Source organism: Syngnathus scovelli, chromosome 2 (genome assembly GCF_024217435.2).
Source record: "Syngnathus scovelli strain Florida chromosome 2, RoL_Ssco_1.2, whole genome shotgun sequence".
Classification (NCBI taxonomy): Eukaryota; Metazoa; Chordata; class Actinopteri; order Syngnathiformes; family Syngnathidae; genus Syngnathus; species Syngnathus scovelli.
The window spans coordinates 2,395,556-2,420,678 of NC_090848.1; the positions used below are offsets into that span (position 1 = coordinate 2,395,556).

The 25,123-nt window shown below is 46.3% G+C and overlaps 1 protein-coding gene across 7 annotated transcripts in view; it reads left to right on the forward strand.

The window, feature by feature from the left end:
* The window catches only part of agap1 (ArfGAP with GTPase domain, ankyrin repeat and PH domain 1), a 40,994-nt gene that overhangs the window by 8,619 nt on the left and 7,252 nt on the right, over positions 1–25,123 (forward strand). For 2 of the 7 annotated variants that reach the window (XM_049755934.1, XM_049755930.2), the window contains 16 exons: positions 3,092–3,150; positions 3,231–3,318; positions 4,718–4,732; positions 5,162–5,247; positions 5,358–5,499; positions 6,280–6,414; positions 8,245–8,381; positions 9,011–9,166; positions 9,247–9,339; positions 14,854–14,958; positions 16,958–17,126; positions 17,626–17,796; positions 19,612–19,773; positions 22,051–22,205; positions 22,265–22,355; positions 22,467–22,689. In XM_049755934.1, the coding sequence (XP_049611891.1) occupies positions 3,092–3,150; positions 3,231–3,318; positions 4,718–4,732; positions 5,162–5,247; positions 5,358–5,499; positions 6,280–6,414; positions 8,245–8,381; positions 9,011–9,166; positions 9,247–9,339; positions 14,854–14,958; positions 16,958–17,126; positions 17,626–17,796; positions 19,612–19,773; positions 22,051–22,205; positions 22,265–22,355; positions 22,467–22,689 (1,987 nt within the window). The remainder of the gene's footprint in view (positions 1–3,091; positions 3,151–3,230; positions 3,319–4,717; positions 4,733–5,161; positions 5,248–5,357; positions 5,500–6,279; positions 6,415–8,244; positions 8,382–9,010; positions 9,167–9,246; positions 9,340–14,853; positions 14,959–16,957; positions 17,127–17,625; positions 17,797–19,611; positions 19,774–22,050; positions 22,206–22,264; positions 22,356–22,466; positions 22,690–25,123) is intronic. The other 5 variants (XM_049755935.2, XM_049755932.2, XM_049755936.1 and 2 more) reach the window with 3 other exon arrangements.

Sequence of the window (25,123 nt, forward strand, 5' to 3'; positions counted from 1 at the left end):
GAGTACGATTCTGCCGTTGTGTGTTGAATATCCCCGAAATATTACGATTCGCCAATTCCAAACCGCTTTAGCAAGACGTCGCCAAACTGGACCGTTGACCTCCCCGCCCGATGCAGGTCACGGGACCCGACTGCCTTCGGGCATTGGGGGGAAACGGCCGCCACTTTGACGTGGAAAGCAGAAAAAGAAAGTTGAGAGAATGTGACACTTGAGTGTCACTCTGCTGGCGTGTGCAACTCTGGCAACCCCCGACCTCAAAATCTTCCCAACGGGCTTGATGAACCCTGACAGGAAATCTGGCAAGTGAGGGGCTTTTTTTTTCCCCCCCAATGCTCCAAAGGGTGAATATTCTCTACAAAAGCATTTTAGTGGGATAAATGTTTGAGCGGCGAGCGCCCTGTACTGACCCCCATTGGTGTGTCGATACAGTATGTTGTTGTGTGTGTGTGTGTGTGTGTGTGTGACCTACATCCACAACCATGCAGAAGTAACGTGAGGCGCACATGCACACACATCTGATCAGAAAGATGAAGGCATCCTTCCCTTATTCATAATTTCAAAAAAGCGAAGGGTGGAGAGTCTCTGTCAATGAAGAAATGAGTCACATGGCATCCTTCATTCGTTCTGGAATTCCCACGATTTGCTTGATTACAGGTACGAACGTGGTTGGACGCGCAATCGCTCTTCCCGACTTGGCTGACAATTAGCCATCTGCCGCAGTTATCAAGTGGCTTGCCAGAGGTTGTGTGGAGGTCAAAGAGTGTGAAGGGTATGTCTGTGTTGGTCACCCTCCTCCCCCCTCGCCACCACGTCCTCTTCAGGACGAAATTAGAGCTCGTGGTGAGCGTACGTGAGGCTTGTTGAGCAGGTGTGTTCAAACTGTGGAGCGGGTGCCATTTGCTGGCCCTGGAAAATTGATTTTAGCATGCTTATAATTGAAAATTTAAAAAAATTCGTTCTTTGAATGAAGAAGTTTGGACTTCCCTGGCTTAAAAGCAGGCAGGAACCCAACGACACTAGCATTAGCTTCACCCGCAACACGTCAAACCACTTGAACGCGCCTAGCCGCTTACATTCTATAATACGTTTATTTGCGTCTGTACACTTTGTTTTCGGCGACGTAATCGTGGCCAGACCGTGCTGGCGTGCAAACAGCGCATCACCGAAATCCACCCCCCTGCTGCTTAAAGCTCTTACTGTATATAAAGCTCAAATCCGCCCAGGTGATGAGATCACTCTCCCTTCTTCTCTTTGTCCGCCCTTGAGTAGCTAACGATCGGAGGAAAAAAAAAAATCTTGCTCGGCGTCATTTGCATAGTGAACCCGGTGACCAGCGTCGGCATGATATGTAGGTCAGACCGTATTTATGCATAGGAGCTGTTTCTTGACATCCCGCCGAGTCCCCCCGATTGCTTTTTTAACACCACGATCTGTAAAAATTTAGTTTTTTAGCCACAAATCAAGTAGACTCTTTGTTGGGGTTTCTCGTCAATCAACACGAGACCCTCTCAGCTCACAACGACGTGCTAGTTTGTTGAATTTTCTATTTTCAAGTAATCTGGATTCCCTGTGGTGCCTGCCACAGATCGGATTTGGGACTAGGGGTGCGCTTTAAAAACGGTGCTGCCATTTTGTGTGCATGTAGAGGTCAAAGTTTGATTCTGTGAGATCTTGTGAAGAGGTCAATAATCTGCTTCCTCATAAAATTTCGCACAAGATTTGGTTTTTGGAAAATCCTGCTTGGGATTTCCCACCAAAAAAATGTCACAGACTAAAATCGTGAAATGATTAAAATCGTTGCGGGCAAAACGATGTCCTCTTTAATGTTACTAAAATGAGAACGCATCAATGCAAATGTCGCTAAAAACAGGAAACAGCTGAATCAACATCCTGCCTGGCAGCGAGCGGGCATCTGTGGAAACCTCTACAATGTCCTCCTATGTGTTTGGATTCTCCTGGATTCCGTCCAGACTGATAAAGATGAACGTGTGGAAACTTGGCCGCAGCCGTCGTGAGGGGCGGGAAAACCATTTGAATCGGAACATCGCTCATAACTCGAAACCAATGGAACCGAATCGATTAGTTCCACTTTAAAATATATCGGGATATATTTCGTATCATATGAATCTAATTCCCGAATGGAAAAATCCTCGGGCCGGCAGCCCCCCCCCTCGCGGGTAGCGAAGGTTTAGTGTAGCGTTACAAGTTTGATGTCTCAAAGCATCTTGGCGTGCATCACTCCATAAATGATGGATATTTGTAGGTCAGGGCATGTTCTAGATATTTCCTGGAATGGTCGCACGAGTTGAGAGTGCAAGCCGGGCGAGCATCTTCAGTACCTGGAGGGCTTTTAGCACGTCTCGCAGATTGCGGTTAATGAATTAGTGAGAAGGTCTGGAAGGGGTGCGGCCTACTGGCCTACTTCGTGTATGTGGACCGACGTTTTCTTTTTAAGTAGACACGCATGCAAAAAATTTTTAAAAATTGTGTGACATCACAAAAAATGTATTTCAAAGTAGAAAAATATTTTAGATCGCAATTTTTTTATTTGAAGTGCAAAAACAGGGATGTAAAGTTTTATATATATATATATATATATATATATATATATATATATATATATATAATATATATATTGCTCATCCCCTGACCCAGCCTAGTCCAAAAAAAAAAAAAAAAAAAATGCAGCCGAGTCCCAAAATATCTGAAAAAGTTCCATTCAACATGGTAAATGAAAGGAGCCGTTCTCCGGTCCAAAAATAAAGTCGAGATTGTACAAATCGGATCTCAATAGCCTTGTGTTCGCTTTCGATTGACAAACGGCAATTTGGCATCAATTCTGCTAGTTTTAGTCGGGGTTACGCTCAAATGTATTTTCCACAGTTATATTTAGTTCAGCTTTAAGAGGCAAGTTTCGGTTTTGTGATTTGTCGTAATTTATTTCCATGGAAAGATTCTCCGATTGGCAGAAGATTGGATGCTCGATAGTTGGTGGTGGTGTGCGAGTCCATCTAAAAAATGATGCCTTGACACAATTTATTCAATTGAGTGTTTCAAAAAATGCTTGACAATTTTTTTTTTTCTCGTTCAGATGCTTTCGTGAACAGCCAGGAGTGGACTCTCAGTCGCTCTGTGCCGGAACTCAAAGTGGTGAGCTGCCCCGACACAACTCCCCGGCCCAAATGTGTGACGTTTCCTCTTTATTAAAAATAAGGTGCTCTCGTAAACAGGGCATTGTGGGTAACCTGGCCAGCGGGAAGTCGGCGTTGGTCCACAGATACCTGACAGGAACGTACGTCCAGGAGGAGTCACCCGAAGGTACAAAGAGATAAGTTCTGGAATATCCGGACTACAACCTGCTTCTTTATACGCTTATGGCTTGATTAATTTGATTCGATTTTATTTATTTATTTATTTATTTATTTATTTTTATTATTGATGAACTTCATGGTAGTCTCCACATCTGACCTATGAAATTACCAAACAGTAGATCAGCAAAACTGTCTTGAGTACACACTCGTACTGAATTTTCATATCACTCATTTGATTAATTTGATGATCAATAACTTGCAAAGAGTAGCCTCGAAGCTGTTTGTGTTTATTTTTAAGGCTACAAGTAGCTGTTGCGGCTTTATAGTCGGGAAATTACGGTAGTCAGAAACTTTCCGAAAACGTTCACAGGATAATAACAACAAAAAGGCTTTTATTGTTGAAGTTTGAGTTTAGTTTTACTTTATGTACGAGCACAACAATCAACTGATTTATATCTCACAGCTCGTAATTTGGGTCAGTCATAAATCGAGGCTCGCCAACTGGAGGTCAAAACCTCTGACGAGGTTTTTTTTTTTTTTTTTTTTTTGACCGTAACTGTTTTTATTTCTTTCGATGAGAGCATGCATCACACGCTGGCCAAAACCTGGGGATATTTTGGTGTAAACTTTCCCGTTTCTGACCGCCACTTCCAGTATTCTTTGTACTCCTCCGCTGGGGGAAGGAAAAAAAGTCACAAGCTGCACCTCCCTGTCTGTCCACATCTGTGCTAACTTTTTGTCTTAAACCTTGTATGAAAAAAAAGCAGAAGAGCCGTAATGTACCAAAAGGTGGGCACCCAATCCTTCATTGCAGACTCCGCCCCTAAGAAAACATTTGTCTCAAAAGGTCTCAAAGAAGACCCCCCAACTAACTACTAGCCAACAGTTTTTTTTTGCTCTGATGAAAACGTGATCATTTTTTATGGATTTCATTCGCGAGTGTGCCGCTTCAAACTGTTGCTGTTCTGTGTTGTTTTCAAATTCCTGGAGCCTAAAAATATGCCGTCGTCTCCTCCATTCCCATGCCGATTGATTCAGCGCTGAGACGGCGGCTTTGCAGCAACCACAGCGCCACAAAGCCGCTAACCAGAACTATTCTGAGGCTGCACACCCCCGCCGGCAAAGCAGTAGCGGCTTGGCTCGGCGGTGTGTTCACGGACGCTCGGACAACAAAGTATCGCGGGCCCGGCGGCCGAGCGGCCCTTTTCTGAATTCACAAATGGAAACGGCGTGGTGCTTCCTCATTTTTAGAAAACGGCAAATTACAATGCAGACATTTTCATTTGAATGCATCACTCTCAAACTTCTCTTGCTAGCCAGCCTAAAGGTGGATTTGCTCTCTTCACCTTTCACCTGTGTTTTTTTTTTCCTCCTCTCTGTCTTCTTCTTGCTTCTCGATATACTAGCTGACGTGGATGCAGGTAACTATCCTCTTCTTCTCCTTCCTCTTAAGTTCAACACGGTTGCAGCAGCTTGACGACGACAGCTTGGATTCCGTTCCATCACCTCGCGAATTGGTTCTTTAAGACAAACCATCTCGGTGTCAAATTAACAACACCGAAACCCCAAGCTCAACTCGTCGGGATGACACAACCGCCATCTTAGTTTGCTCTCGGTCCCCATCTCATCATCATCAGCCATCTTGAATGATAGATGTAATCTTTCCTTCAGCATTCATAATCTATCATCCGAGGATTTTGGCCTAGCCAAACATCTCCCGAGTAGAAGTCGCCAACACCCAATTTCATCCATCCAATAGTATTCCAACTAAAGTAGTTGATCTAGTAGCCCAGTTGGCGCAACGGAGGATGACTAATCTGATGATGTCATGCGCAAAATGCTTCTTTTAGGTGGACGGTTTAAGAAGGAGATGGTGGTTGATGGGCAGAGTCATCTGCTGCTCATCAGGGATGAAGGAGGCCCACCGGAGGCACAGGTAACAATCGACTTTGTTTAATCGGTTCACGATGTGATGAGCCGTATTGTTCATTGGCTTTTTTTTTTTTTTTTTTTTTTTTTTTTTTTTTTTTTTTTTCTCATCTGCAGTTCGCTCTGTGGGTTGATGCAGTCATCTTTGTCTTCAGTCTGGAGGATGAGATCAGCTTCCAAACCGTTTATCATTACTTCAGCCGTCTTGCCAACTACAGGAACGCTGCCGACCTGCCCCTGGTCTTAGTTGGCACGCAAGGTCTGAAACACAAACATTAATCCACTAACGTGTTGCAATTATTTTTTTATGATGCACTGCTGCCACCTAGTGGAGAGTTATTGCAGCCACGCAAAGGGCACCAAGCAGTACACTACAGCGTTATCTTGGCCTATTGCGTTCCCCTGATGGAGTTCCCCAGATCAACATCGTAACTCACTTTATTCATATATCCAATAATTTTTTTAATTAAAATAAAGTTAAATTTGCATGCCCGTGGCCCCTGTAGAAACAAGCAAAATGGATGATTAATTAATTATCTTGACTGAAGAATGTCAGAGCCCTTTTATTTGTTTGAATTGGGGGGAAAAACTATTTTCAATTTTTTTTTCAATGTGTTTTTTTTACCATTTAAGCTAATTGAGAACACTTTGTCATTTACATTTACTATCTCACAAATAATTATAAAAGTCAACTCAAAGAAAATACACAGTTAAAATTATTATTAAATGTGTTATGTAGATTTTTTGAAGATTTCCCAAATTGCATACATTTTTATATTTCATATTGGTTGAGAATGTTCTGTTTGATTGGTTGGTCATCTCGAAGAAAAATTGCAGTAGTCTTGTTGCTTTGATTCTCACTTTCGCCAGCAGATGGCGCCACATAACAATTTGTACTGCATCTTAAATCGACAAGCCTGTGACTTTGGCATTGATTAAACAGTGCCTAGATATTCGATATTAATGCGTTAATGACAAAGACCATAAATGAATTTTTGAGTTTGGATCAATTCGCTGATATCGAAGGTGTTTTCCACAGACGCCATCAGCTCGTCCAACCCGAGGGTGATTGACGACAGCCGGGCCCGAAGACTGTCCAACGACCTGAAGCGCTGCACCTACTACGAAACGTGCGCCACCTACGGCCTCAACGTGGAGCGAGTCTTCCAGGACGGTGAGAATCTTGATTGCAGAGTCCAGTCTTGTGGGAAGGTCACATTCCCCCGCCGCACATTCGCCAACTCTTAATCGCCCGTCAATTAGGGGGGAAATTGACCCGCTCAGCTATTTAGCTCTAACCGAACAGCAATTAAGTTTTATCATAGCGAGGGGAGCAAGGCAAGGAGGGGCGCTGCGAGACGAGAGCCTTCCCCGGGCGGATTCATAAAACACCGACCCATTAAAGGACAGGCGCGCCAGGTCCAGACATGGCGGGCGACTATTCCGCGGACCACATCTGCCGCGTCCATACGCTCGGACAATCCTGATCCTCGCTAAAACTTACGTTAGCAGTTTATGTGTCCAACTGGGCTGAGCCATGTTGTGTTGTTTAGAAAAGTTTAAAAAAAAAAAATCTGTCCCCCTCTTGAACGTGATTATTTGCGAATGCATGTTGGAGATGATGTGACCTTGCAATTTGGCTTGTGTCCCTTTAAAAAAAAAAAAAATGAACATTTTAACTATTAAAGAAGCTTTTTGCGAGACCGTCTCAAAATTACAAAACATGGATGAGGGACACCGTTTACAGATTTGATCCGTCTTGTTGCCATGGCAGCCACTCATATTTGAAAGATTTTTTTATTTTTCATTTGCCTAATGCTTTGCCGACTAGCTTATTTGTTTTCGTTTGTGACTCCGCGTGCGCGCGCGTTAGACGTGTAATGAGAAGCGAAGCCTCGTCCGGTTGGGAGAAGTGACCTCTGCGTGAGGGAAGGAGGGGGCAGGGGCGAGGTTGACTACGCTGTGGTCCTCGTCCATCAGCGTGCTAATTTAATTAGCCTAATTACGGCGACATGAGCCTCAAATGCACACACACACACGTCTGTGGCTTCGTCCTCATCTGTCAGAGCGTGGAAGTCGAGCACATCGTTCACACTCTCTAACAAGCTGAGATGAGCACTCGCTAATGTTCATCCAACGCAACACATACACACGTGAGGTTCACCTGCAGGCTACACATGTGCTAGCTATTAGGAGAAGTCGACCATGAAAACAAAAAGTTGCCCGCTTTGTTTTTGTAATTGTGTGGTTTTTTTTTTAAAGTTTGTGTTTCACTGGCGCAACTTGTGAGATGATATTTATAAATTAAATGTCACAGTTGAACTCTCCAGACTGCGGAATCAGCGGCTCCGCCCACCAGCCCCGACCACCATCTTTATGTGACGTTCCGCCATAAATCTGATAAGAGCGCCGACGTTAACGTTAAAGCGCTCGCCTCTCACATCAGGGTTGTGATTGATGGCGAGAGATAAATTGTTAATTATTACGTTAAATGTGCGGTTTAAATGTTTAGCGCATCCTTATAATAACTGTTCTTAAAGTGGGAAGTCGACTCTTAAGATTTTTATAATATCTGCATGTGTAAGCAAAAAAAAAAATGCTTAACATTACATCTGGACATTTTTGTCTCGTCCATCGGAAAATCCGTCAGACAAACTCGACAAGTCGTAATGGCGAGCGAAACTTGCTTTGCCAGCTCCGCCCCTCCGAGATGTTCTCTCAGCGTCTGCCCTTGGCTCGCCCCGTGTCAGCGGGAGGTAAATATTTACGATTGGGCTCCTCATCAACCAACTTTAACGAGTTCAATTAAAACAATCGTCTGTGTTGATTGGATCCGAGTCTCGGTCAAGTTTGAACTCGTCTCCTTTCGAGCGACCGTGTGCAGTCCACGTTCGCCATGTTCTACTTGCTGATGACGGGTTTTCTTTTGCCGCAGAGATGGACTGGCTTTACTTTCACAGCCGTGGTTAAACATCGATATCAAAAATATCGTTTTGTTTTGCAGTTGCTCAGAAGATCGTGGCCTCTCGGAAGAAGCAGCAGCTGTCCATAGGCCCGTGCAAATCGCTCCCAAACTCGCCGAGTCACTCGTCCATCTGCACCACGCAGGTGCCCAACGTACCGGTCAACCAGGTCAGTGAGGTAGCACGTCACTTTTTCCACATATTAAAAAGTCATCTCGAGGACTGCTCAAATATCAAAAACATATGAATCGTGATTATTTTGGTTTCGTGATTAATCAAACGATTGTTTATTTTTTGATACGTTTGTTTGAAACGTGGTAATTATGTAAGTTCCTTAATGGAGCAAACGTATAAAAAAAAATTTTTAGAACTATGCAAATGTACTGTATTAATTCAAGAATATAAACAAATTGTGGATAATAATGTGTATTAAAATTAATTTTTCTTACGATGATGCCAGTTTGTAATCGTGGAGTGTAATAATAATAATTGTAATTGGATCGTGACAGCTTAAGTCATTTCAACCAAAAAGTATTTGAATTTAAGAAAAAAAAAAAATCAGTCTACATGAGAATGAATTGCAGTCTTCACAAAAAAAATAAAAAAAAATAAAAAAAATAAAAAATGATGAAGAGTGTAAATGTGATGGTGTAGTATTTTGGACGTGGAATTGTCCTCCCTTTCAATACTTTCACATTATTACGTATATCTTAATTTCTACTGTCCCATTTTGATGTTTCGTTTTTTTACCCGCTGTTCCAAACAAAATGACACCAAACTGACTTTCCGAACGTCCGGTCGTTTCAGACAAGTAACGGCGGCGGCAGTTTGAGCGACTACTCGTCGTCGGTGCCGTCCACGCCGAGCACCAGCCAGAAGGAGCTGCGCATCGACGTTCCGCAGAGCACCAATACGCCCACGCCCGTCCGCAAGCAGTCCAAGCGTCGCTCCAACCTCTTCACCGTCAGTTTGCGCTCGCTCGGGGGGCTCCTCCACGACACGGTTAGCATTCGCCAATGATCATCCTCGCTTCTCTTCCACAGTCGAGGAAGACCAGCGAGACGGACAAGGATAAAAAAGGGCTGGAGGCTCGCGCCGACAGCATCGGCAGCGGGCGAGCCATCCCCATCAAACAGGTAAGACTTCCTGTCTGCGAGCTCTTCATTAAGAGTGAAATCACACACACTTGACATCAATTAGAGCGCCGAGCTCTCCCGGGTCCTCCGAGCGCATCATTAGGAGACGGGCGCCGCCCCTCCCTCTGTTCCCCCACTTGATCGCCCACTTGACGCCGCCGTGTAGCACTTCAAGCTGCTTCCTTTGCATCCTTTGCCCCTCTCATCTGCAGCTGAGCGCTTTGGCGCCCGCCGTAGCGTTTTTCAAGGCGCGAGAGGAAGGGGAGGGCGAGCGAGACGCCGCCGCGGCGGAATCGGCGCTTAATTTGCGGCGGCGGCGGCAGGCTTTCCTCCCGACGAGCATATCAGGCAATTAGCGAGCGCTAATCATGACCCTCGTGTCGGCGCCGCAGCCTCGTTTGTAATCTCTTAATGAACAAATTGCATCTCTGATTAGGGGACGTCTCACCGGGAGAGAGAGCGCAGGCGAGACGGCAGCGGAGGCGTCACTAATTGGCGTTCCCGGTGTCTTTTTTGGGAACCCGTGATGTAAAAATGCGACTCAGTGGACAGTCAAAATTTTTGGTGGCGTTCATTTTGAGTCGGAGTGGCGTAAACACGTGACTCGGTCTATCTCCAAGTCCACGATGTCAAGTGTAAAACAAATGTCGCGCGTGTCCGTCATTATCCCCGTCGAAATGAAAGCGGACGCTTGATGTCGGAATCTACGTTTCTCTCCGGCGTGTCCCGCCGCGCCTTCGCCCGGGAGGTCAAACGAAACGGCTCGATCGGGCGCCCGCGCAGGAGCTGTCAGTCATGAAGATTAGAGAGGAAATCAATGGGATGAGGTGTTTGTGGGAGTTTGAACTGGGAGAGCTTACCTGTCAGCACTCCTGATCTCATTAGAGCGACTCCGGGCCACTCGAGGTGACGGCGCTTCAGCCCGCCTTCTTCTTAAAGAAAAGCGTTTTTTTGAGCGAGAAGCTCGCTCATTAAAAATACCCGTTTGCAGTACTCGGGTCACAGGAACAGGAACAGTCGGGCCTAATTGGTCCCGCGCACCTATTATGTTTACACACTTGGCTTTTTTTTTTTTTTTTTAAACATGCACATTTATCCGCGTATTAGCGGATGAGGTCGTTTTGGTCACGCTATCGTCGCTCAGCCGCAGGGAGGTCAAATCCAACTAGTCAGGGGAAAAAAAAAACTTATCGTATTTCTGATTGCTGTTTTCCTTCAACTGTTGGCGTGGTGAAATATTCTTCCGCTATGAGTTTCTGCAGACCTATTGGTGAGTGAAATGTCCCGCTGAATAATAAACCGTGGGGCCATTTTTTTTTTTTTTTTCCCCTCCTGGAATGCAGCGCATGCATCCAGCTTTGTTTACTCCTCCACATCTGCTCCACTTCGCTAATTAGCCGCTAATTGGCGCAGAGAAAGCAAACGGCTCACTCCAGTCTCTTGTCAGGCAAGTTCACCGAGGAGTTTGAGGAACTCGTGACGGACCGACAAACTCGCGCGAAAAAAGGAACCCGAGGCTGCCGTTGAGAAATGTCGGAGACGCAAATCGGTGATTTTGACCAATCGTGCCAGGATTCAAATAATTACAAAAAAACAGGGAAACCCGTATTCCAAAAATGACGGCAACTCTGAAGGGAAATCGTGTTGCAGGTCAACGACATTACCTGAAATCGTAATGACAGGAGCAGATCGCGGCCGGATGAAAAAAGCAAACCGGTGTCAGTCAACATTAAGTCGTGTGGGCGCCTTGCAGGAAGGAATGATTATGAATGATGTCTGATGAAGAGAATCCTGACGGGAAGAGAGAGGGCCTGGAGATTTCCCGATTCATCTCAACCTCTATGACATAAACTTGATTATTTATTTTTTGGGATTAATATTATCACTTCAGTTGTGACTGTTCGCCCAAAATAGAAACAAACTGATAAAAAAACAAAACTACAACGTGAAAATGGAAACCTTTGGACGTACCGGTGAATTTTTGGTCACCCCGCCCACCGATCGTTCCTATACGCGGCGTACTTTCCGACACGGGACGAAACTCTTGTCTTGGAAGGAAACGATTAGCGGCGTAATTGGCTCTCCATGTTGAAGCCGAGCACGGGGCTGGCTGGTTTTGACAAGTGTGCTCGTCCCCTCTCGGCGCCCGCTGCTTTGTCAGGAGTTAAATTGCATGGTTAATTCGGATGTTATTTACCCTGTAATTCATTAGTTTGGGCCGCCATTGGCGACTCGCAGGCTGTAATTTCACGCTTGGCAATAAAAGATGTCTCATAATCTGCTTCATTTAGCAGCCAAAGAATTTAATGAAATTAACTGTGGCCCTAATTAAGACGGTGAATATTAAAGACCTGCTATCAAGGCTTTAACGAGGGTGACACGATCCGCATTTCGCCGGATCGGAAAAATATCATTTCCCCCGTTGAAAGGTTGTCACTGCTCGGAGCCATTTTGGCCATGATGACATTTTTGTCACGCGCGCTCACCCCTGCAAATGAGATTTTCGCAGGGGGCGTCGCTCCCATTTTAGTCGGAGGAATAATTAAAGCGTGGCACGCCGGCGTCAATCAAAGAACATACTCATTACGCCTCATTTCCACTTTTTGTTTGCCACGGGCTCGTCGCATGATGACCGCCGTCGGCCCGAGGCGCTTCGTGTTTTATGTCTGTTAATACACTAAAACTAACTAACCGCTGCGGTAAGCTTTTTGGGTTCGTCATTCGTGAGCCCCATCGCTAAATTGAAGGATTTCGGGAGAAAGCAGCCCTGAGTCAACCTTTTTTTTTTTTCAAATCTTCAAAATCTGTTTTTAGCACAGTGATTTCCAATAAAGTTTGTAAAAGTTTGATCCCGTTCCGCCGATCGCATATCAACCGTTTGGCCACGCCGCCCGCAATCTCGCCGCGAGCACACACGCGCTGTCTGAAAGCATGATGGATGAGCTTCGATGGCCGGCGCGATAGCGGAGGCAGCGTCCAGCTTCCCTCCCACCCACTGTCACCCCCCCCCACAAGTCTGCTGTCCAAGGGTGACACCTCCAATTTAGCTCCCTGCTCTTGTGGGATTTCCACGAACAAAGGGGACGCGGCCCCTCACTGAGCCGTCTGCTCTGCGCAAAGCGTGTCCCTACTCTGTCTCGGCCGCCATCAAGCGCCGCCTCCATCTCCTTTTGGATCTCACACGGGACCCGTCCATTGTGTGAGCAACATCGGGGTGATGGAGGGATTAAATACTCTATTAGTTAAGAGCAGACCAGGAAAGTAACATTACTGCTTCACACAAAAGAAGCTAGCATGATGTCGCTAGTAGCACTTGGTCTGGTTTAAGCCATTCGAAACTTACTGCTTTTAAAAAATATATATAATCCAGCTCTAATATCTAATACAGGGGTCACCAAGTCCGGTCCGCAAAAGCCCCTATCCAGTTTTAGATGCAACCCCACGTAGTAGGGCCATTCAAAACTGCTCAGATATTTAAAAAAGATGGATGCTAATAAAAATTGCTGGCAATTTCTCTATTTTCTAAAAGTGAAGACAATTTGCGATTTTTATTGTTTGACACCTGAAGTTGATGCACAATTTGTTTCGGTGGGGCCGCACGAAATGACGTGGCGGGCCGTATCTGGCCCCCGGGCCTTACCTTTGACACCCATGAGATTCTAGACTAACCAATAAATAATAATCACCGATACTTAAATCTTAGGCTTAATTGCTAAGTCTCGACAAAGTTGAACATGAAAATTGTGACGTCCCAGTTTTGTGGAAGGTCGCTCAGGCCCATCCAACATCTTTGTCTGCCGCACGAGCCTCAGGTACGATGCGTCATCTAATGAATGACCTCATCGCTCAGCCCCCCCGCCAACAGGCGACCTTTGCGAAGCACTACTTCTTCTCAGTCTTTATTCACCGTCCGGCTTCCTCTACCTGAGCTTAACTATGACGCTCGTCATTTGCCTTTGGACATTTTTTGGGGCGTTTAACAAATGACATCATCACCGCCATCTCCCCCCCTCCCTCCCCCTAGCTATCGACCTTTTCCTAAGCACTAGGCCACAATACTTCACGTGGCGGGGAAGTGCCAAGTGAGTATATCCGAGGACATATTTATTTCCCCGCACGGGGGACCTTGCGCGCCGTCACGACAGCCCAGGCCGCTCCCGAAGGCGAATCGTGCCGCGTGTGTCACCGAGCCCGTAGACGCACATAATGAAACATGTTAGCCGTCGGCGTTCGGTTAGCCTCATGCAAAGCGATCGCGTGTCACGCGTAGGACGGATGACTCAAACGAGTCTGATAGCTCCTGTCCCAAAAAGACTTTCGGAGAGGCCAACGTGAGGAATGTTAGCAGTGGAGCACTCACGACAATCTTGTACACCTTCTGAATATTTCCGAATCACCTTCCTTGGTTTTGATCCGTCCTGACTAAATCGGGTTTTCCGGGTTCAAGCCCAACATGACCCCAAAATAAATAAAAATCGGGGATTTTTGTACGATCAGTTTATCAAGTCATTCCGCATCTTGGGAAAGTGGACCTGATGGTTTCACTTGAATTATTTATTTGTTTTGTTTTTTGAGGATGTATTATTTCTGATTTCACCGCGAAGCGCGGGAAATGTTGGGTCGCCCCTCGGTCCCTCAACCGCCGGCTCTCCCAAATTCATTTCGAGCTCTTCCCTCAAACACCGGTTGTCTTAATCAAAGCTGAGCGTTGAGAGCAGCGCCTCGTCTCCTCCTCCATGGGTGTTGCCGCCGCATGCCCCCTCCCCCCCTCCCCCCTCCCTTTACGGCTGGACTCTATTAATATCCTGTGTCGGCGTGTTAATGTTGTTGAGGTCCAGTGGAGTGACACGCGTGGCAGCACGGCTTTAATTGCTAATCAGTGGACAGTTTTATCCGCTGCCGCCGCCTCCCATTACCCCTCCGTCACTCCTCCCCCTCGCCGTGCCGCCATCTCCGCGACCTTCGTGCTCTCTCACCTAATGAACGGAGCACAAATGAAGTGTGGGCGGCGGTCGCCCGGCCTCGCTGCTCACTCAGCCGCGGCTGATGCGCGTAGGAGCGGCGAGCAGAGAAGCGGCGACGTTAACAAGCCTGAAGAGGGAAAAAGTCAGACAATTAAATGACGCCGGGCAATGTCGTAAGCTCGTTAAGGCGCTCGTGTACGCCGAGACGGACAATTGCGTGATTATGGCACTAAATGCACTCGTTAGTGGATGTTTTTTGATTGAAGCGTTGTCTCTTGACTGAACTACAAGATTTTCTTTTTTAGGGCTGGTGAACATTTTGAATGTAAATTTCACTCCTCCATATATCTTCTGTATCCTTCGTCCCAAGGCAATTTGTAGCTGGACATAATTTGTTGAAAAATGTAAAGATATGACGCTCATTTATGACAGAGATACCGAACAATAAATCTTTTGTGCAAAGTGTGTGCTTCCTCCGACATGGTTGTGTCCGCATCGGGCAGTCACGTTGCATGTTTGGCTTCGATACTCAATACGTGCTCGTCTCCAGGGTATGCTGCTGAAGAGGAGCGGCAAGTCCCTCAACAAGGAGTGGAAGAAAAAGTATGTGACGCTGTGCGACAATGGGCTGCTCACCTACCACCCCAGTCTCCACGTAAGACGTGCACACACGCTCACTTGAATTCCTACTTGGCTAATTTAAATAAATATAAAATGTCTATTTATGTATTTATTTATTAGGTGAACATGATTAATAATATAATAATAAATAAAGTGTCTATTTAGTTAATTTATTTATTAGGTCGATATAATGAATAAAATAATAAATAAAATATTTTTTAAATAAATACAATTTAAAAAATGTATTTATTTATTAGGTGAACATGATTAATAATAAATAAAATGTCTATTTATTTAGTTAATTTATTTATTAGGTCAATATAATGAACAAAATAAATAAAATATTTTTAAATAATAAATACAATTTTAAAAAATGCATTTATTTATTAGGTGAACATGATTAATGATATAATAATAAATAAAATGTCTATTTATTTAGCTAATTTATTTATGAGGTCAATATAATGAATAAAATAATAAATAAAATATTTTTAAAATAATAAATACAATTAAAAAAATGTATTTATTAGGTGAACATCATTAATAATATAATAATAAATAAAATTTAGTTAATTTATTTATTTATTAGGTCAATATAATGAATAAGATAATAAATAAAATATTTTTTAAATAATAAATACAATTAAAAAATATATAATTAACACTCTGTCTCACGCTCTCTTGACACGTTTCAACTGTGAGCATCAGTCACGCTAATTCTTCCCAATTTCAGGACCCACAAATGAATTAACACGATCTGCCACCATTGCTTTTTTTCGTTCTGTCATCTGTTGGCGTGCTTGTGTCACTTGATGTCGGAAGCCCTCCGGAGCCGAGCGACTGCTCCCCGAGGTCGTGGGTTCCATTCCCTCTGGCGCCTTCTCCTGACACACTTGAGCAAAGCTCGCGCTTCCGTCAGCGATTAGAAGAGCTGATGCAGTAAATTAGTGCGAAAAGTCATCACTTAACACATGAGTACACGCAAAATGCCCGGGGCGCAAAAACACTGGTTTTCCTGAGAAGCTCGCCGTCAATTAGCATGTTTGCAGAGGCTAATCGGATGAAACTCAATCAGCGCTGCTAATTGCCATACTATGTGCAAAGAAATCACATTAATGTCGCTAATTAAGCGGATGGAAACAACGACATGCTTATTGGCGGCCGGGAAAAGTGTGAGGCAACTCTCGCCTTTGTCAAGTCACCGTGGAGTGAGCCCTTCGTCCTCACCTGTAGCCCCGCCCTTGACTCCGCCTCTTTTAACATAACAGATTTGTTTTTTTTTAATTTGTCTTTTCTCTTTCATCGATCTACGTATGGATTCATCTGTGTCAGCACTTTTACGCACACACACACGTTTCTACTTGCACACACCGCGGCCACCTGCTGTTGATGCATCCAGTCGATACACATCGGGGCCCGGACGCCGAGCAATCGAGAGGACAACTGGGCCGATGATGAAAGTACCCCGATGCAAATGGAGACTCAATTACCTCGGTCAATCTGTTGGCGAAATGCGCGTGTGTGTCTTTGTGTGTCAGGCTTTACCCAGTGGGCTGCCGGCTCGATGGCTCTCCAGTGGCTTGTTAAGACGCCATCAAGAGCACTTGGCTTTCAATTGGCCTTTTGTCAGCCCCGGACAAGAAAGGAAGTGTGTGCGAGTGTGTGAGGATTAAAAGGTTCCAAGCAGTCAAAGTAATACACAACGCCAGACGTAACGACATCGATGGAAATGTTCTACCGAATACATTTTACGAATCAATTTGTCGACATTAAAGTGGCGAAGCACCTCTCATCTCCAGCAAGCTCCGATAATGCCAAGCCTCCTCACCATGGGGTTGAAGAAGTGTTCCTCCCAAACACATCAGAGCAGGCCTCATGATCAGTAGCATTGCTCCTCTTTTGAGTTTGGACTCCACTTGAGCCCATCTAAAGGGATTAGTGCGGTTTTTGTTCGTCAGTCTCGTCACTATTCAAATACAAATGTAAGGGTCACTGGAAGTTTTTTTTTTTTTTTTTTGTGTAATCCCTTTCAGGACTATATGCAGAACGTCCACGGGAAAGAGATTGACCTACTCAGGACCACGGTGAAGGTGCCGGGTAAACGGCCGCCGCGAGCCGTGTCCACCTGCGCCGTCATGCCCAGCCCCAAAACCAACGGGCTGACCAAGGACATGAGCAGCCTGCAACTGGGACACATTCCAGGTGAGGAGGAGGAGGGGGGGGGGTAGACAATTTGACATCCTCGAGAATCAACATTTTCATTTCCGACTCTCATTGAGATCAATAAAGGCAGCTGGAATGAAAGCTGCAAGAGATGATTAGCACCTGACAAAAGATGTCGTAAAGGAGACACGCGTCTGTTTGTTAAGCACACACACACACACAGTCGCGTTCAGGAGGCCGAGCTAATAGCATGAATATTCAGTGAGGCGTACTCGTGTACTAATTATTGTCATGAATATTAATGCAATCAGAGACAGAATCGACTGCCAGCATCGAGAAATGAGCTGCAGTCAGTGAGGAAGGGCTTTATGGTTTTTGGGGGGGGCTATTAAGAGAGAACGAGAGGTCAGGAGGAATGATGTGAAAGGTCAGATGGAGGAATCACACCTAAATATTAAGTCATGTCACACACTGAAAGAAGGTTCCCTATTGTTCCTTCCCGCTGAGATTTGATCAAAATGATTTTGTGTCTCGACAGGTTCGGTTAGCAGCAGCTCGTCGGTCTCTCAGATGGCGAGCGGCGTAAGCTTGATGTCCTTCAACAGCCGAGGCTCGGACGGCATGGGCGGGCACCAGCGCTCGTATTCCGTCTCCAGCGCCGACCAGTGGACCGACGCCGGCGTCATCGCCAACTCGGGAATCGGCACGGGTTAGTAACCGCTCGCTGCTTGGGACCACGATTCGAATAAATGACGATAGCCGGTGGGATCGTTGTAGTCGCTTACACGTTTGACTTTGTTGGGGGCAAAAATAAGACTACGTGAAAATCGGGTCACACTGAGAGTTTGAAATTTACGGACGGTGGGCGGAACTTAGCATAGCACGTCAATCTAGGCGATATGAAAAAAGAAAATATTTTTATAAAATAGTTCCAACTCATTTTCTCAAATTTTTTTTTACGTCTGCTTATTGTTTTGATTCACCTGTCAGAGCGCTAATATCAGTTGTGGACCATGCCTAACACACACACACACACACACACACACATCGGAATGCTGCAATGCAGTGACGATCATCTTGACTGACACCGACAGTTACGTCTTAAATATTGCCCCTCCAGCCCTCCCCCCTTCCACAAATAATATTTAAAGGTGTGAAACGCTTTCAGCGGGGTGCTCTCACACACCCAACAAGCGCTTTCTCTCGAGCTCTTTCACCCTTCTTTTTTTTTTTAATACCGTGCCTTCCTTTTGACCTGCCAGTATTTAAGCGAAATTTTTATATTTCTCCAAATCATTTCCAATAATTCTAAAATTCCCCCATCGTAACTTAAGTTTACCCGGAAATGTTTGCAAGGTGCATTAGTGACGTCACGACGAGCGGACGAAAAGTCACAGCTGATCGTCGAGCCGCCGTTGTCCAAACTATTGACGGGCTGACGAGAAACAATCATGGAGAAAGTCAAGGAGGAAGTCTCCAGGCTGCGTGCTGGTGGGGGAGGAAGGGGGGGGGGGGGGGGGGGGCTTGTTTGATGTGGATGGAGCGCAGCGCGCAGATGGGAGCGCCGTTAATCCACGCCGGTTAATTGCGCGCTCGGGGATGGCATCTTGTCAGCAGAGATAAGTTGTCACATTTTCCACTTGAGCTGAGACTAAACGATTGTAAAATAAGTTATGGCCGTCCTTGGGGCTGTCTGCCGTGTGGCGGCCAGTGAGCTCGTGCGTGTGTGTGTGTGTTTTTACATCTACACACACACTTATACTGTGGCCATGTCAGTGTCACCGCCGCGCTGTGATATTGATGGAAACTGAATGTTATTTTATTCCGCCGCTAGTCACAGCTGTCAGCAGCCGCGATCGAGATGGAGGGCGGAGAGAGACGCCGCTCGTGTTCTACAAATGCGGCCCACCTTCACTTTCCAATCAGCATCATAGTCATGCGGGGAAAAAAAATGTCCGCCTTGTCAAGGCTGAATGATTTTACGATTAAGATTTCTAGAGTGACATTTGTTTTTGTTTTGATCCAAAGTGTCTTCAAGGAATTCTGAGAATTTTTTCAAATTTGGAAACTGTCCATGGGAGTTCATCGGAATTTTTTTTTTTAGTTTTGAGTCACAGTTTCTGATTTATAAAAGTAAAAGTCTGATTTATTTTGTTCTTAATGAAAGTATATCTTCGTATTGAATCAGACATTTTCAAACTGTTTACAATCATCATCTACATTTCTTACCTATTTTTTTTAACCAATCGTAATCGTCATATTTTTAAATAAAGTGATGGGCATTAAAAAAAATATTTTTAATCCGATCAATCGTCAAAGTAATCGAGAAATTAATCGATTCATAAAATAATTGTCAATCGCAGCCCAAATATTTTTCCTTGATAATATTGTCTTCAATTTATGGTCAATTCTTGTCATTTCCATGGAAATTTTTCAATTTGGAATGTTTTCAAAATTTCCCATTTTCCCCACGTCTCGTGAACTGTTCCAGCTGTTTAAGGCGCTTCCGTCCGTCTCTTTCCAGACGGGGCTTTGGGCGACTGCATGTCTTCCAGTCCCAGCATCTCCAGTACAACCAGTCCCAAGATGGAGCCGCCGCCATCGCCGCACGCCAACCGCAAAAAGCACCGGCGGAAGAAAAGCACCAGCAACTTCAAAGCGGACGGCCTCGCCGGTACCGCCGAAGGTAACACCGGCAGCTTCCGCCATCGTCCTCGCTTGTGTTTTGACACGTCAAAATCTCTTCCACGCACGCACGCATGCAGAACAGATGTGCGAGCAGCCGTAGCAGATGTAACTTCCCCATCGAGCAGCTGACGAGGGAAATTATAGTCGGACAGACAAATTTACTAGTTTGTCTTTTGGTTCTTTTCACCTCCTTCCTTCATCATCATTTCCTAATTCCATCACGTCTCCTCCTCCTGTTTCTGCTCTTTGTTCTCGTTTCATCAGCAACGCTCTTCATCCCTCCCGAGAGAGGCTTAAGTGAAATATTATAAATAATCTGTGGTATTGAAATCTTTTATCCGCCGTGTCACTTCCATTATTCAATAAGCGATTCGTTACAGTCTTCCCAATTTAGCCATTAAGCAGCGAGCGCTCTCAGGCGGCCGCCGGCTCGCCGCCGCTTGTCACGCCGGGGCGGGCGGGCGGACAGGTGGCTGAAGTATCGTCGTGTCAGAGCCGAAGCCCGGCGTAATTCATGAGGGAGGAACGCCCTCTTGTCTCCCAGCTTCCCCTGATTAGACCCGCCACAGTCAAAATTGAAGTTAACAATTGATTTGGTTACCGGAAGAAAAGCAGGCGTGACAGTTGCTGCTCAGTGGCAACGTTTGGGTTCATCTCTCGCTAGTAACTTACTAGTAATACATTAAATTATTGTTTAGACGCACACAATGTGTGTCATTTCTGGACCTTCAAATGTGTTAAGGAGACCCCAAAGTAGATAATGCGTCAATTGTTCTTCGGGGAAAAACAAAGAAGAATTTGTCAGTGGCGGTAGATGAATAAAATTTCAGGAAATCCGAAAAAGATTTTCTTTTACAAACCCAAAATATTCTTTAGAAAATGCTATTAAAGCTATTTATTCTCTATGCCGTACCAGGGAAAATGTGAAAAAAAAAAAAAAATATTTTACAAACCCAAAATATTCTTTAGAAAATGCTATTAAAGCTATTTATTCTCTATGCCGTACCGGGTAAAATGTAAAAAAAAAAAATCTTTTACAAACCCCAAATATTCGTTAGAAAATGCTATTAAAGCTATTTATTCTCTATGCCGTACCAGGGAAAATGTGAAAAAAAAAAAAAAAATTTACAAACCCAAAATATTCTTTAGAAAATGCTATTAAAGCTATTTATTCTCTATGCCGTATCGGGTAAAATGTAAAAAAAAAAAAAAAAAAAAGAAAAAGAAAATTTCAGGGGGGCCCAGTGACCTCCCCGGCCCCCTCTCTAGCGCCGCCAGTGTGACAAGAAGTCTGCTTATGGAGCTTGGAGGTTATGGATATGGATATTAAACAAATGTTGATTGTCAAACTATAGAAAAGACAACATTTTGGCCAATTATTATTATCTGATTTCGAACCGATGACATATAATATATGAGCATTTGGATTTTGATGTCAACTGAGCGCTCACCCTGTCTGTGTACGGTCCACTTTATACCTGGCCCGTGTCACATGACCTGTTGATCCCACCTCGCTTTTCCTGTGCCCGAAAGGCGCGAAGGCACGCCACGGGATGTCAGGCGACATTATCCGAGCTTTGTGTCCACGTGAGCGTTTGCGTGGCACTATTTTCCAGGTTATTAAAGTAGTAAAAGGCCGCTGATATGGAGAGTAATGACCTGTGTCGCAAAGCAATACTGTGCGCGCTGACATTTAAGCTTTTAATTTGTGTTTCCCCAGGCCCCGTTTGTGTCCCTCACACCTCCCCTCTCATTGCACCTGGCGGCCCGCTGTCACATACACAACACGGGCACAGTATGCATGCCGGCCCCTCCCCCCTCCCTGCATTTGGTTTGTTCTGTTTGTGCCGCTAAAGGTTGCCGGTGTCAGAGTTCACAAATTGCCTCGACGCCGCCTCTCTGCGTGAATGTCGCTCACAGTAGCCGAGAGCGCCGGCGGTAATTACCAATAGCGAGCGAGCGGCCGTCTGGCAGCACTCGGATACGCTCGACGCCGCCGCCGTCTCAAAACGGAGGATTTACTCGCAGCGCGAAACAAGGAGGCCCACTTGAAAATCATTTCCATCCGGTGTTTGCGGCTCTTTCGGAATCGGCGAATCAAATCGAATCTCTCCAAAGATCATTTTTGGTAGTTGGAGTGGTTTCATCAATGTGCTCATGTATTTTTTGAAAATGAAGATGGCCACGTGCAGTTTGATGCAAAATGCACATTTTATTTATTTATTTCTTTTTGGTGGAGTTCCTCGAATGACTCGTTTCTCTCTTCCCCCAACAGAGCAAGAGGAGAACTTTGAGTTCACCATCGTATCACTTACGGGTCAAACGTGGCATTTCGAAGCCACTTCGTACGAGGAGCGAGACGCCTGGGTGCAGGTCATCGAGGGTCAGATCCTGGCCAGTCTTCAGTCCTGTGAGAGCAGCAAAAACAAGGTGGGTGCCTTTTGTGAGCACCTCAGCAACGTGCACTCACGTCGGCGTCCTTCTTCCAGTCTCGTCTGACCAGCCAGACGGAGGCCATGGCGCTGCAGTCCATCCGAAGTATTCGTGGAAATAGCCGCTGTGCCGACTGCGACTCTCAAAGTGAGTCGAGAAGATTGTTTCGTTGAATGAGCTCATCTTTAGATCGCGGGTCATGAGAGAAATAGAAGAAAAAAAAATTCCAAAGTTGCCACTAATGCTGCCACTTTGCAGACCCAGACTGGGCCAGCCTCAACCTCGGTGCCCTGATATGCATCGAGTGCTCGGGCATCCACAGGAACCTGGGCACCCACCTGTCCCGGGTACGCTCGCTGGACCTCGACGAGTGGCCGCTGGAACTCATCAAGGTCATGTCGGCCATCGGCAACGAGTTTGCCAACAGCGTGTGGGAGGCCAACTCGCAGGGTCACCTGAAGCCTGGACCGGACGCCAGCAGGTAGGCAAACCTGCTGCCGTTTCACTGGATGCCGCTAGGGGGCGCTGTTTGGGTGAGAGCATGTTCAGAGAAGCAAGAGTACAAATGAGCGCAAAAGTGCAACGGCCGCGGTGGAAATGCAAATGAACATCAATCAGTCCGCCATCGACTGCACACACACACACACACACACACTGAGCGTATTGACGTGTCATTAACCCTCGTCCATCAGAGCGCTAATGCTTTTATTGTTGCTCATGTTGCTATTTATTTATTAATCTGATGTATGTTTCCCCCTGAAAAGATTAGAGCAAGTCAATATTATCTCAATTTAGCTGCCACGCTCCGCTGCGGCTGCATCCCTCTCCGGCCCCGTCGATAGTATTTATCAGGCCATTCCTTAAGTGCCTTGATTTTCTCTCCCGCCCTGTTCATGACTTCTGTATCCATACCCTTCGGAACGTCACGCTCGTTTCACGGCCGTGCGCTAGGAGAACCTCGGACCGAGCGAGAAATGCACGCGAGAAACACCAGCTGTTTATCGATGGATGGAGAGCAATGGAAATAGCAGAAGATAATATTTATTGAAACTGATTTTAATTTGTTTTCGGTGGAGTGAGTCGAGGGGGGGAGGTCATTGTCACGGTCTTCAGCCGGGCGCCATATTTGGTCGAGGATGCCAGCCCTTGTTGTGCAGGCAGTTGAAAGGATCACAGGGAAGCCAGAGGGGAGGAGGGGGGGAGTCGGGTGAGACAGCTAGATGGAACACTCACCCCACCCCCTCACATGGTCTCTCAAGTGAGTAATAGAGGCCGAAATTTCATTTTGCAAGTGGCTGATTTAATGATCCAAAGGGTAATTAATGGCCTGATTATCTTAATGTTAAATATGGCCAGCAGCAATTACACTGACCTCCTGTCTGTCAAGGTCTGCCCCCAACACGCTCACGCCTCCCAACCACATCCTGTTTGGAGCTCGGGTGGAAAGTCGGAGACTCAGCAAAGGTAGGGAGCAAAGGAGAGAAGGTGGAAAGAAGGGAAGGTGAGCCAGCTAATGACCGAGTGGGGAAGAAATGATGCAAGAAAGGATGGCAAAGGGAGTAGGTTGGTTGGAGCCCAGGGGGAAATGGAGGAGGGTTGGCCAAGGAGGTGCATTAGCATGGCTGCCTGTATTAAACACCTCCTCCTCACCTCCCCTCCCCTCGCTGGTCTGGCCAGAGGGAGAAATTATGTTCATGGAGATCACGCCCCTGTCCGATGAGATATGTGACAGGCCGCTCTCCAGCTGTTGTCATCATCTCTTTATCAAGCGCCGCTTTGTAGCCACCGTTCGCCGCCCGCCGTAAGCCCACCCACAACATTGTCTCGTCCGGGGTCACATTAGCGTCAGGGAAACCAAGACTCCGAAGATTCGGTCGGCTTCTTTTGCGAGGATTTCTCCGGAGCGCCAAAAAAAAAAGACTGCGGCATCCTCTAAACGTTCCCATTAACCCCTCCGACCGCCCGCGGTCAAGCGTCCTCACCTCAGCTGGCACGCTCGCCGGTATCGGCGCCACAGCTGATGCCACAGCTGAGGGGGCTGCTAAGTTTGGGCCGGCTGCCCGTGTTGGAGCAGGGGGCGGGGGGTCGGCCGCTTCAACCGCGCTTGTGGGCTTGGCGTCGCAGCTCATTGTTTTAATTATGTGCGGAGTGACACGCCAACACCAGCACGCCCGGCCGGCACCCTGGGCCTCGTTGGGCTCGGCTTGACGCGGCGTGTTAAAAAGACGGCGGCGGACGGCAAGTGACAGCGCCGCTAAACCGGCCCCTCCTGCCTTCCAGACTACAGAGGTGACCATGTCGCTTCTTCCAAATAATGACCTTTGGCGGGTTTTCCCAGAGGCTGGCCTTGGCCTGGTTCTGCTCATGTTTCCGCGTATTCAAAACATGTGACTCCCCCCACTTTGAGCCTCGCCAACCCAACAAATGCTCAGACCAGCTCGGAAGGTGAAGTTGGTATCTCCAGACAGGAAGCATGACTTAACAGCGACCCATGCGTGTCAGATGCTGAGCCGCTATTAATTCTACACGGTCCTGTCCGCAGGGACGTCAATGAATACCAGCTCAGAGTAATAATATGCCCCCCCCCCCTCCCCAATCCTAAAATGGCCATCCCGGCACCAACAGATTTCAAATGAGACCTGCTGCTTTTAATCTGAGGTGGGGTGTCAGGTGCGGTGGCCGCCACGGCAGGGTGGTGGGATTGGGCTCAGGGGACATGATGGGGGCGGCCAGGAAAAAGGGTGGGGGGGGGCCCTCACAAGATAATTGTCCCCCAGGGTCAGAGCTGGGGGAGGAGGAGGGGATACTGCTGCTGCTGTCCCGGTTCTCTGATCATAACACACATCGGTGCGAATTTCGTCACGCACATCGGAAGAGAAAGATTCGGAACCCCCCGGACGAGACTCGAGACTGGA